Source organism: Anticarsia gemmatalis, chromosome 7, assembly GCF_050436995.1.
Source record: "Anticarsia gemmatalis isolate Benzon Research Colony breed Stoneville strain chromosome 7, ilAntGemm2 primary, whole genome shotgun sequence".
NCBI lineage: Eukaryota > Metazoa > Arthropoda > Insecta > Lepidoptera > Erebidae > Anticarsia > Anticarsia gemmatalis.
Genome location: NC_134751.1, coordinates 6,623,012 through 6,637,177, shown reverse-complemented (window position 1 = coordinate 6,637,177; position 14,166 = coordinate 6,623,012). Strand labels below are relative to the sequence as shown.

The following is a 14,166-nucleotide window of genomic DNA, read 5'->3' as shown; positions in this document are numbered from 1 at the left end:
CTCAGTTTGAAACTTTAGTTTGTATCTGTGATTCAATGAAACTAGCTACTGAAGTGTCTTCATTAGCCCAAACGTATAAACCTCGCCAGTTGACGTTACAAGTCTCGACTAACTTCCCTAATGTTACCCGCTCTACTGTAATATGATTATAATGACCCTCCGCGGATTAACGTGGGCTTATGTGTTTATTGCTGTTATGTACTTAAAATCTCAACGAAACAGGTTACGAGACATCATTACGATAAAATCTAATAGGAGTGTGCTCGTTTACTCGCGAAAATGCCAAGGTGAAGTGACTTACAAACGGAAGCAGTCCTCGAAGTTCGCTCGGAAGAGGGGCGCCCACTGGTGTCCTTCATATGACTCAACAAAGCATTGAAGAAGTTGTATAGCTGTAACAAACGTAACGTATCAAGTGAATGCGTTACACCCACGCACCACCACGGATAGGGTTACATTTAATTAATTATAGACCTTCCGAGGGATGTACCGTTAACAAATCGTAGCTATAAATTAAATTTGTCTCCATTCTGTTTCGAAATGCCAGAAATAACTCAAATACAATGCATTTGTTACTATCTGTCGCCTTATTATTGTTGTTCTGTAAAGTTCAATAGTAACAAAAGCTTGCATGTTGTCTTAAATTGCAAAAATAAACGATTCATTAATTTTGAGCCATGTCTAACTTCGACGTAAAAATCAAAACAATAAATAAATCAATCAAATCAGTCTATCTTCATATATTATGATTACTTATGTACATTTGCTCCTGTAATACGTGAAATGTTTATGCATATTGAAATGTCTGGCGTTGTATTGATTTATTCGTTATTTTTCCTCGGGAAATTTAGTCCGCTCTCGAGAGGCTCGTCTTTTATATGGATCGTAATACTAAATTATGCCGAGCTGAATTGGCAGGTTGGGTTGATGCCGGCAGAAAATGGAGGAAAATTGATGCATTTCCCGCATACATTTTAAAACTACCGCTACATTAAAATATCGCTCAATGAGAGTAACTTTAAGCATATAATATATGGAGGCTTTTTAATATTCGAGGCCTGAATTTAAATTGCCTTGGGAACAAAATGAGCTCAAATTGAATTTTCAACTTTTAATGGAATACCACATATAGCGTGGTAAAGTCTTGGGCTCACATATAAAACGAATTCCGTCTATTGTCATCGCCTCATAACGTGCGGTCTTAAAGCTTTCATTTCGCTGTTAATTAATTTCTTTCATGCTTTGTCCCGCTCTATGGAACGACGAAGGCGTATTGCTCCTTAACTTTTAATACGGAAATAATTTCATCATATACATACGTATAAAAACCTTTGTTAATTTTGACGAGTACCAAAAGTTTTATGAGTTTAAAGTAAATATGACAGATCCTAAATTAATCCTATGTTTTTGGTGTCGTGCAAACATCGCACGAATATAGCCAAGAAATAGTATTTAATCTTATCTTCTAGTCTAACGCCATGGCAAGTTACCAAGTGAACACTTATTAAACAAGACTGAGGAGACAGTTTTGCTGTAAAACGTGAAAAGTTAAATAAAACACTTGTAAACGTATTTCACAAAACGGCTCTAAGTCTCAACGGTAGTTAACTACTAACTCGTCGAGAAGTGAGTACTAACCTCGACTGATCTCAAAAGTTGTTTTATCCCTAGGTTTCAGTCACATTGCTACATAATATTTTTATATATAGCTAGCTGACACTCGTACATTAACTTAATTATAGCGTCACCAAATAATTCAGTAATAATTGAGTAAATTGACACAGAATATGAACAAAATGGCATAAGTGGCAATTACTGGAATAAAGGTCATTTGCATAAAATGCAACGTTGTTACTCGCGAAAAATAAAAATAAAGTTTTTAAGCTTTTTACGGTTGGGCGGTTTGATTCAAATACTGGCCATGCATGCATGCGTGCGCGATTGTTCACTCGCGTCGGTAGTTCATAGTCATATTGGTGCTATCACGGCACCTACCGACGTAATCGTCCATAGCCCTCACCGTCTCGACTTAAAACAAACAACCTTTACCTAGGAGACCATTAACCTCTAGATGATAATTCTATTACAAGGCACCCATAAAATTTGAATAATTACATGCATAGATTGAAAATAGAGGCTATGGAGCGGTGTCCGCTTAACCAGGTTAAATCACTTAACCCCTGTCCTTTCCTCGGCTACATGCCGACCGACTAAGCCTGTAGAAGTGTACATGTTATGTTTCGCCGTCAAAGTGTCGGGCTGGAATAACAAACTTGTAATGTAAGCAATCCAGATTTTATTAAAAGAACAAATTGTCAAGAAATAAAATGAAAAATATTTCAAATTATAGTAAGACGTTAATGTGGTTTGTCCGTGCGTAGCTTTGTTCACTGAAATCGAATGATCGCACTGAAATGTTCAGTGAGCACACTGAGTCAACGGAACCGACGCCACTTCGCCGCGAGCTAGATTGCTCCGACCATCTCAGACTTAATTTAATGTGACATCGTTGATGAACTTAATTATGTTAGAATGTAGTATAATCAACTTGCGACGAGTATTATCTCTTTTGCATTATTCATTACACATATTATACACTCTCCGAAATTGTAAATGAGGAATAAGGGAACGCGTGTAAGTACGCGGTTTAGTGGATTTTCAAGCGAAATCGTAGCTACGAATATATAACTTTATCTAAACCTTCATTATACAATTTACACATATAACACATTTAGAGTCCTCTGGCATGTACTTAGCGGACTAACTTATAATCGCTTTAATACATTTAAACAGTACAGCGACTTTAATGAATTGAAACATAGTACATATATTTTTATTCTTTTGATTTATTGTTCACAACTAAAACAATGCTAAATGTACACGTGCCTAACTATTAAACAATATGATGATCTCACACTTAAGATACCGACGTTTATTAATATGTCATTGTAACATCAGGGTTAAATATTCTCTAAGGAACTACTGATAAATAACAATATTAAAGTAATTTGACAAAAAGGTTTTATCATTACAAGTGAGCATGTCTTTAAATAGATCGAGAAGAATCTATAACTCAGTACGTTTGAAGATAAGAAAAACAACTTTGCTCGACATCTTTTTTTAAATATAATTATGCCTTTGTTCGTTAAAAATCTTGACTTTGAAAACAGTTTGAAGAGCCGCAGCCCTCTCGGTCGGTATAAATATCTTTCATTATTGTTGAAGCAATACCGCACTTCCGTCCCTCCACAAATTATTTTTAAGTTAAAATTTAATGTAAAGCACGTCAGAACAACATTTTCACAATTTACATTTTCAGAAGTTCGAACCGCAACGATAAATTAAAATTAAAGGGCAACGTTAATCGCTTCAAAATGTAATTTATTTCCTTTATCTATTTAATTATAAATCATGGACGAAGGCTACTCTTAACCGAGCTTGATATTGTTTGTGATAACAATATCATTGTTCAGATAAAAGATTTTCTAGCGTACTTGAAGCAATTTAGCGCAATTTTGATAGAGAAGAACGATTTTAGTTTGTTGCCAGACGCTTGCCTACTCTTAAAATATTGCTGCCTAGTCAAGTAATCATATTACGTCTTTCACAGCTGACACAGTTTTGCTGGTGCAGCCTATAGTTTATATTAAACTCAATACGGGTAATACCAACCTTGATATCTTTCAACTTTGTCACAATAACTGCTAATATAGTAATAGTATGTCTAAAGATACTAAAAGCAAATTACACGAGGTACCTACAAGATTTAATGGCATCGTAGTCTATGGCGCGTAATATTAAAGAGCCTGTTATCTTTATGTCGCATACATAAATAATTTTCATAGAGTATATAGTAAGTATACATTACTTTTAAAAGTCGGAGATTTAACGACTAACAGGACGTCGTTAAACCTCCGCGCCGGATCTTATTCTGATTTCGGGCAAATTTTAATTTTTACGCATATTTTTAAAACATTGCCTTAATTACCTAAGAAACAATACAATAAACTTTAGTTGTCTCTGAGAGAAAACTATACTCTACTTTATAAAATAAAGGTTTAAAATATTTTGGTTGAGCCAGTTTTCATTTACTATTACGATCCAATATTTATTTACGGATATTATAATGTAGTATCAAACAATCGTGTGAGCCAGAACCGCAAGAGAAAGGGGCAAATAATCTACTTGTTTCTCAAAAGTGATTTCATAATACTCTGAATATGAAATTAATTTGTTCGTTTACTTACCTTCACTTGATCCTGTTCACCGGCGTATTCGATGTTCTGGAATATGGTCCAGGTATAACGCCTGCGGACCTCCATCCTTGCCAGGTACCTCCTGTACCACTGCTGTATCAGGATCGCTGCCTTCATCGCTGAAACAATAACTCATAATCAAACATTTACAACGAAAGCAATCCCCAACTTTGTTCTTTCGTCTGAACAATCCTCTTGGGATTTTATCAAGGCGAGATAAGACAATTTCTCAGACCAGAAAATAGCCGAAGTCAACGTTGAAAAATCGTATTCAAGATTGCCAATAAAAAGGGAATAAATGTGAAAACAATGAAACGTTCGACGATTACAACATTAAAGCATCTTTTCAAGTATTTTACGATCACAGATACGGTTAAATAAATGGTTTTATCAGCTACTGGAGAATGCGTTGATACTGTAAACATTACATTTGTATTGACAGTTCATCCATATTAGGAATAAAGAAGTATTATTTTTTGCGAGTTCGAATAAAGGCACTAAACACAAGACTTATTTATACTACTCGCTTATATCTCTGTGATAAATGTTTCATACAACAATGCCTTCATCTGTTTAATCCATAAAACATTTGAATTGAAATGAAATCACTCATACTACGTACAGTAACCGAGGTAATGCCACAAGTAATAATTGAAATACGATTGTGTTACAGCATGATTATCGGAATTAATTCCCTTGTCGAGGCGTTTCGTTAATAACTGTCCGTTTTAATGAGTGCGGACATTTTTGCTGTCAAATCAGATTTGAAAGTGGCACTCGACCTCAACATTAGGGGTAAAAATATTTGAATTTGTTAGCTATAAAATAGGTTTGTTTAGATTGATATTAATAAGATACAGCTTTCTGGATTATAACACGTCATTGTATAATTGCTTTGTAAACTACAAAGCGTATTTCTATAGAAATACGATAACGTTATATACTTTAAGTTAATGCTGGCCAAAATATTAGTTCTTAATGATTTTCCGATATAGAACCCTACGAATAGTGTGGGCTGTGGGTAAACAAACAGCTGTTTGGGCGCTACGCTTTATTACCTCTAACCGACGACGTACAAAATAACAAGAGATAATAGGATTTTTACCAACAATCGCTTAATGTACATATTGCTTACATTTTTTACTCCCACACTATGTTTTTGTCAACGGTTTATTATTATACTTATAGTCAATGTAGGCTTTGTTTTGTAAGGATTGACTCTATCATTGCGAAACTCAATTCTGTTATAATAATGCTTAATTTTCATGTTGCATATGATTTTAATAAGGTTCGATTATACATGCATTAAAAGAGACTGCTCTGAATAAAAGGTTGTCGTGTATCGGAAGATCCGACATGAACAATTTTATTGAAAACAACGGCAATACATTTTTTAAAAGCCTGACCCTTGTCAGTGTACGAGTATATTATTGTCTGTAATAATTATTGCATGTTTATCATTATATTTGAATCCTCATTTTTTTTAATTTTAAAGAGTCAATAACTCTTTTTACAGGGGCATGTCGTTATTGTATTAATTACAGGCATAGTCTGATAACTGAGTAGAGACCCTTGGAATCCTTGATTTAACTAGAGTATAATTGAGATTTCGGCCACTTTTTTTTGGACACAGGTATGTACCTATGTCCAAAAAAAAGTAGCAGACAGGCACGCGTTTGAAGGTTCTAAATTCTAAATACATATAAGGCTCGCTACTAAGTTGTCGGACTATACGGACTGTACCATTATTTGAGGCACGCAAGTATTCCAAATAAGTTATCACTGTGGAACAAAACATAATTAACTCTATCAGCAGTTGCGAAACTAAATAATTATGTTACGAACCGAACGCACTTAGGTAGCTCGAACTACGAAGAAAGTCATTTTGTTATCTATACTTACACAGTATTACACACCTTATATACATTACATTAGATACTGTTTCGTACATCAGGGAATACTGATCACTCGCTCATCTCACTTTGTTATAGCCTCTTATTGATCGCTAATTCAATCTTTTTGACACCATATCTTTATTGTCTTACCACCGGGAGAATGTCGTGTATATAAATTGTCGTGTATTAATATTTCAGATGATAATTATATTTGGATTGCTCGAGTATCCAAACTCAAAAGCACTCAACAGTCAGTAATAGGATTATAAGTCAGAATTACACGTATTTCGCTCGCAAATCTATATTACGAGAATTACGGTCAGAAACTCCGTTAGCAAAACCTTTAAATGTTTACACTCGAATTTATGACCACGTCCCATTGATAACTTTTACACTCTGCGTTCCACGTTTATTATATTAATTCGGACAAACATTTTTCTTTGGATTTATTAATGTTTCAGCACAAGTTACACTGGTTACCGTGATATTATATGTCCCTTGAAATGATAAATTACTATTTCTATGTCTTTTAGAACCCGAACCTAAAGGCAGACATTAAATGTCAATATTGACTGTTCACCTAAATGAAACCCTTATCCCAAATTAAATTCATATGAAGTCAAGCCAATAATATAATCACTTTACTACGACGTATTTGGACAGATTTTCCACATATTGCTATCGGCAAGGTAGACATCTACAAGGGTGTCAACCGTCATCTTGGCGAACATACCCGCCCATATTCGATATTCTGAATTGCAAATTCAGGAACCCAATTTCCATGGCATTTTTATCGTCGCGTCGCAATGTTGGGCTTATTTTGTTAAAACAAGCAATATTTTGAACATCTTGTGGAACTCTTAAAACAAGCTCGAACTTCATCCGTATTAAACTTCAGGGATCCGTAGATAGTCATGTACATTTGTTTTTCTAAGAGAACGACGTAGACCGTTCGGCCATTACAGACATGTTAATAATGTCTTCCTAAAACACACGCGATTGTAGTAGACCCGCATGGAGATAACGTTGGAAAAGAGCTCCTTGTACTAAAGTGCTACATACATTATTCCCTACGATATAAATGTTCGTTTAGAGACCCTAGCCGACCGTTTTTATCTTCCTACACTGGGGAATTACTGGTAGTACGGATAGTGGTTTATCTGACGAAGTAAATATACTATACGTAAATACGTGTAGTTAGGTACAACAAGCCAGACCCGTGCAAAATATCGGAAACCGACATAGATCAGCTTTGATAGTCTTATTTTGCTCGGGGTTAGATATCTATCTCATAAATTCATGGAGGCTTAATTTTTTTGTTTGTCAACAATCGATACTCGATTATTATTTTCTGAATTTGAAATTAAAGTTAAGATTTGAGAACATTTATAATAAACAGGACTAGAAATTAAACTACGGCCTCGTATAAAAAAGAACACTACAGTTGTGACTTACAAAATGTCGGAGCCAAAATTTCTCGTTACTGTCATAGTGGCAAACCATGTTTTAGTAATGTTTGTGTCGCAAGTTGTATAGTTGTACTAAAAACTGGGAGCTCGTTTCGCTTTTCTAGGAAGTTGTAAAATAGAAGCACTTTTATTCGGTCATCCTGCCCCTCGTAAACGTCACACAGCTTCAAAGTTCTAAAGATAAGTGGTTTACTATTTGTGGATATGTAAATTCAACATTCGTATAAAGTCTTTTTGTGTAGAATTTAAATTATCAAAAAATCTTATTTTTTACTTTACTCCTTAATTCTTGGGTACCTCTTATTACTATTACGTTGTTTTAATTTTGTTTACTAATTGTCTTCAGGTTTATATCTTCGTGGAGTTTAACATATTGCTGTAAAAGAGTTTGTTTCTGAAGATTAACCTACGTAAGAAAGAGGTAAAGATTGCCTTTTTGAAGTTATCTCACAATATTATATACATATATCATATATTCTCGCTCGTGGTATAAGCTTATTACTGTCAACGGAAGCTCGGTACATCACAGCATCATAAATCGCCACTAAAGCAATTTTCTTTTCTTTTAAACATGTCGCAAGTAAGAACTCAAGTATGTTGTAAAAATATGAGCACTTAGATAGACAAATGTACTCACGATGTTAGTCATACTTCTATAGCAGCTAAAAGTTTACATAAGGCTAGGCATTTGAGAGATCCTAAAGGCATTTATTTGTACGCCATATTTCTCTTTGACATCAAAATTGATGGCTTACATCAGACACAAGTAAAACGAAACATGACGCAGCTTTAAAAGCATTTTTTTTATTGCTCTCTATACGAATAATGATAAAGCAGTATGTTAGGTTTTTCTGAATACAATGAAAAGAAAAATGATCGAAATTAATTATGTCTGAATGAATAAACCGCTACTCGCCTAAAGTACTGCAGAAACGTATAAAGCTGTATATCCTCGGGTTTGAGGCTAAACCTTACCATTACTACGTAAGCTAACTAAAGCCGTTCAACTTAATAATAAAGACCTCATTATAATCAGTCCCTTAGCGAGGTGATATAATGTTTAAACGGAATGCAAATTAGCCTCAACGCGATTACATAATGATTTATTACCCAATGGGGGTATTATCTTTCGTCATTAAAACACCCCATATTTAATAAAACGTTGATCGCTTCGGAGAACAAACATAAACGTTAAAATGTGGGTCAATGGGTATAATGTATACATGTAAGTAAAATAGCGGACAGCGGTGCCGGTGTACTGAAATCATTAGCAGATAAACCACAATACGTCCCACCGTCGAGCGTTTATCATAACGAATTAAGCAATTGCGAAATTTGAACGTGTCATAACATAACATTAAGCCACGTTTCATTTGTATGTACAAATACAATATATATCTCTGTGGTACATGTATGTTGTAGAATTAAATAGGAACCATTGTACCACCTTCGCAAAGAATACAATATCTTCATAGTTTTGCAAGAACCACGTGAATTTGATTGGAATCAACTCCCAGTCGAGACAACTTTGTATGTCCTACGTCCTACAAAAAATAATTTCGCGTAAGTATAGAAGTAATTTTTGTCCAGAATTATGTCAAAGTCTCAGTGACATAGAAACAAGAGTAAAGAATTATTGATGAAATCCTCATACTGAACTATAAAAGTCGTTCCCGTCGTGAGTTCGTGACTTCAAACTAGGCGATTATGTCTCACACTCTCTTGATACCGCATACTGCCTTTTTATAGCAAACAACGTAAATAAACTACACCCGAGTGTGCGTGATCCTCGCTTTATTTATTCCGCACTTGGTCTTACTTTATTACAGTTGATCATGGACCCATATTCTTAGAAACTCGCATGTTTAGAATTGCAGTTATAAAAAATATATAAGTTATCGTAATATGGTACAATTTTCTAATAATATCATAAAATATGGCTAATACTTACTTCCACTGGGTAATTATTTTAAACTATAAAAAGTGCAAAAAGAGTATTTCTACGTAATTACATACTGCGCGAACCATGACATGTTCATTACAAACACTCCACGGTAATTATAAATGTAACTACAGGCGACTATTTTATATGTAACAAGCTGAGCCCTGCAACTTCGATTGCGTCACATAAGAGAGAATGGATTTTTCCCCGTTTTTGTAACATTTTTTACTGGTACTGTTTCTATTTGTCGAAGCGTAATGTTATATAGCCTATAGCCCTCCTCAATAAATAGGCTTTCCAACACTGAAATACAATTCACACCAGTGGTACCTGAAATTATCGCGTTCAACCAAACAAACTTTACAATTTTATAATATTAGTACAGATTCTACTCGAATACCAATCCGTCTGGTTTTGTTTTACACTCTGGTTTCGGTTAACGTTATTGATCTTTAGCTCCTACTATAGGTCAAACACATATGATGATAAATACTTCATCATGTTTCAATCCTTTCAACGCTGATGAGGCAATTGAATAGTGGCAGTAACACACCACTATGTATAGACATGTTGATTACTGCACGGGCAAACTGCGTTAAGATATACGTAGACAAGTATGGATATAGTCATATGGTTTCTGATATTGGACACGATCCAATTTTCATAGCAAACAGTTAATTTCAATGCTATTTGTAATTAATTGAGTTATCGAACAGTCTTGTTGACCCCTAGTATATACCAACCGTAATTTATAGTTTAATTGATTATCATATGTTTATTATTAAGAAGTATCCAGATACACTTCAAATTAAACTGTGTGTCCTGTGTTGATCAGATTTACTTGCATTTGTGGTAACTGCCCGTATGCGAACATATTTTTGTTTATATTATTACTTATACTATACTGGGTAGGTTATACTACGTCTACGTGTTTTCGAAAGCTCTGAAATTGAAATAATTAGGTACATAGCGTGCAGTTCGTGATTAACGATACAAAAACTTTCCACACAAACCTAGTGCACACTCTTTCAAATTACTTAGTAACGTATAAAACATCGTGACGCATGTCTCTTTTAATTTGCTACAATGTGTGGCAGTGCCAATGGCCTGCTAGATAAATGGCTTTAATCAGTAAGTGGGTACTATTACCCGTATACTTGCGGACTGCATTAAGTCTCCCGGGAACAGGTGGTAGGTCATGACAGCCAAGACGGTGGGTAGGGCCATGGTTTAATTAAGTTACGGTATAAGTGCCAACCGCACATGAATCACATTAACCCCTTACACAATATACGAGTGCGGACAATGGCTATAGATGTCCTATAAATGTTCCGCAGTTACTTAACACACAACTGAAACCTTAACCTGTCTGTGCCTTTGTGTTTATTAATAGGTAAGACTGAGATCCAATTTACGTTAGTCAACCTTCAATATATTGTATTAGAAATGTTTAATACAAAATCTGATCCTTGCTAACTAACTAGCCGTAAATATTTAATCTATAGTTGCTTTAATATTGTTATATTTCAATCTTATCGGTTTCTGTCTGAAGCGTAAAAATATTTGCAAACTCTTTATTGCTTAATACAAAACTCCAAAAAACAAATCAAGTAAAACATTTAGATTAAAAAGTTAAAAGCACTCTCAGATCAATATCTATTAAACATTGATAGATTTAAACGCTATTAGTTACCTTTATCTGAATAATGTTTCCACAAAAATATAAGGAAGAAGTTTTAAAACATTGGGTCGTAAGCCGTATTCTGTTCCGAGATCTTACTTATTCAATGACCGTGAAGCCAAACATGTGGGTGAAAAGGGATCTAAGCGAGAAAAATCCCTTATTTTCTACTCTTTGCGAAGTCGACACACGTGATATATGTACACGTTCGTGCGAGATTTATATTTTAAACAATATGAATAATGGATTCATGTGATATAAATATAACTTTATTTCAACAAATAATGACATTGTTACTAAACCTATTATTTATGACTTCTTTTTGTTTATAACTGTCAACTTATTAACTCAAATATGTATATTATTATTTTTAAAGCTTTGACTGTAAATTTCGACCTCCCTAGAATCAAAACAAATGAAAATCATACCTAGAATATAAAATCTAAACTTACTTCTTTCAGCCTTCGTCATGCTGACGTCATCTCGTCTCCAAAACCGCAAGAAGGGTGCTAGAGCCTTAATGGTACATTCGCCATTTAGGACTCTCTTACTAAGTCGCTTGGGGACTTCCTGCTCTATCTCCGAGCTCCTGCATGATGAAGAATCATCTCCCTGAGAGCGAGGTCGTCGCCCCCCTCGGAAGCTGACGCACCCACACCCTTCAGCGAGAGAAAACATCGTGGGACTCTTGTCCTTTCTATAACTCTTCTTATCTTTTCGTTTCCGCGTACATCGTGGAGTCTTCTGCCGCGATTTAGGAATGGTGACTGATGTCTTGGCAACGTGAAAGAATGAGAGTTGTTGACATGGCCCAGTCTATGACTGGACTTTACCTGTAACAATACAAAATTAAATAAATTAACAGAAATATGGTACAAGATGACGATAAGGGGGAAGGTTTGTACCTATATATGGCATAGTCCAACAACTTAGTAGTCTTGTATGTAAGGTTCACGGGTAGCGGAGGTAAACAAAACCCTGGCTAATGCAGCTGACGGTGATTAGTTTCAGTCAACTACTGTTGGAAATACTTAGAATTATTAGTTATAATCTAGATCATTAGTTACTAAACTAACTATTGCATTTACCTAGCTAATTATTGTAAGGCCTTCAAAGTGACATAACTTTAAACGCGCATCCCGCCACGAACAACTCTCACAAATTAAGTGTAACCGTTTTGTTCTGTTTTATGGACACCCAGCATACGAGGCAGTAATTATTTATGTAAACGTTGTAATTAAACACCTGTGTTAATAAAGTATAAGTAATTAAGGCCCAACTCGTATTATTTTGTCCTTTTTAAAGGGTTTCACTTAACGCTCTACCTTTACATTACAAAACTAAATGGAAGTTAGTTTTGGGCTTTGTACACTGTTTCTATTAATAAACGCGGGTGAAAATTAATCTTTGCCTTTTCATCTTTGAACTGCTTAAATCTTAAATAGGCCTAAAAGAGGTTTAGATGAACAATGAAACATTGAATAACTTCCATAGTATAGTAAAATGATTATATCCGTAAATGGTTTTTCCAAAATAAGCAGTACTCTGGGCCGATACGTCCAAACCAAACGAAAAATATTTCTTCAGAATACAGATTTTCTTTACTTTTCTACATAAACCCGTATACATAGTTACAACAGAAGATATTGGGTACGGTTGGCAACAAAAGGACTTTCGGCCCTTTTAGTTATGGATCCCTAAAACTTAAACGTAGGTATCTTTGTGACGTCTTGTTTTCTCTGATCCTTCCAACTCCTTGTCACACATTGTCACACTGAACTTTACCCCTTTACTTATATCATATTTAGTGAACTATCCCTCCACGATTAGTTAAATATCAATGTCACAATACGCCACTTTATTACAAGATAAGACGGTCTATAAATGGAGATTAATCATTTTCCTCTCAACTTGTCACTTGCTAATGAGGTACTGAAATGTCAAAACAAAAGAAGGCCGGCTATAAAACTCATTCTAGCTTATAAATAAAGAGGAGGAAACACAAAAACATTCTCGACGAAGTTATATTGACGTTCATAATTTGTGAAATATTTACTTCTTTTTTTATTTGAAGTAATGTACTAACAGAAATGTATTTAACAAACACATAATAATAATTATCACATATGATCGAGCTAAATGGGTCATTATTAATTTGGTGAACTAGGCTAGATATCGTTTATCGGTTACTTATGGTACCATACTTACTTTACTGATTACTTGTGATTAGTATTCAACCTCGCATCTGGGTGGTTAAAGGCACCCCGGGCAAAATTATATGGCCATGAATGACCAGGGTAGATGACATTATTGATCAGACTGTATAGCATCAATAATAATATTTCTAAAGAAAATAACTTTTCGGCCTTAGCATACGTTTTCTTGATTCAAGGACATCACTACTTTGCCTAGGTATCATTGAATGATGACAATATTATCCAATTTATACCTAACTTTCTTTACGTCTAGGCATAAAGTAGAGTCTTATAATAAAAAGCATTTATAGTCGAAATGTCGTTAACTGTCTCATGAACTATGAAAGATTCAGTGCTCCATCACTAATATTATTATCACATGTGGCGAATGTGCTAATCAAATAATGGCGGCTTTATAGCTTTTACGTTACGCAGGTCATAAAATTGCCAAAAATAGGCCAATCGCAAAAAGGTTGGTGTACGTATTTGGCTTTATCTGAGACAGCCGGTTTGAATGTCGGTCATGAGCCCGATTTACTTTTATTTCTCTCGAAATTTATCCAATAATATATGTTACTTTGTCCCGAGCGACTGTGTTTTTCTTGTCCTTCTACAATATATTTTTTTACTGATATTCTTAACTACACTAATATAGTATTTTGTTCTTTCGTCAAGATCATTTTCTACAAGTGCCCAATATGCCTAGCCTAGTTAGATACCTACTGTAA

At 34.7% G+C, this 14,166-nt stretch overlaps 1 protein-coding gene across 1 annotated transcript in view; it reads right to left on the bottom strand.

Moving 5' to 3' along the window:
- The window catches only part of rdgC (retinal degeneration C), a 59,969-nt gene that overhangs the window by 22,523 nt on the left and 23,280 nt on the right, over window positions 1–14,166 (bottom strand). The window contains exons 2-4 of the mRNA XM_076116749.1: window positions 11,696–12,076; window positions 4,248–4,375; window positions 302–392 (exon numbers count right to left, since the gene is read on the bottom strand). Coding sequence (XP_075972864.1) covers window positions 302–392; window positions 4,248–4,375; window positions 11,696–11,921 — 445 coding nt within the window. The 5' untranslated portion in view covers window positions 11,922–12,076. The remainder of the gene's footprint in view (window positions 1–301; window positions 393–4,247; window positions 4,376–11,695; window positions 12,077–14,166) is intronic.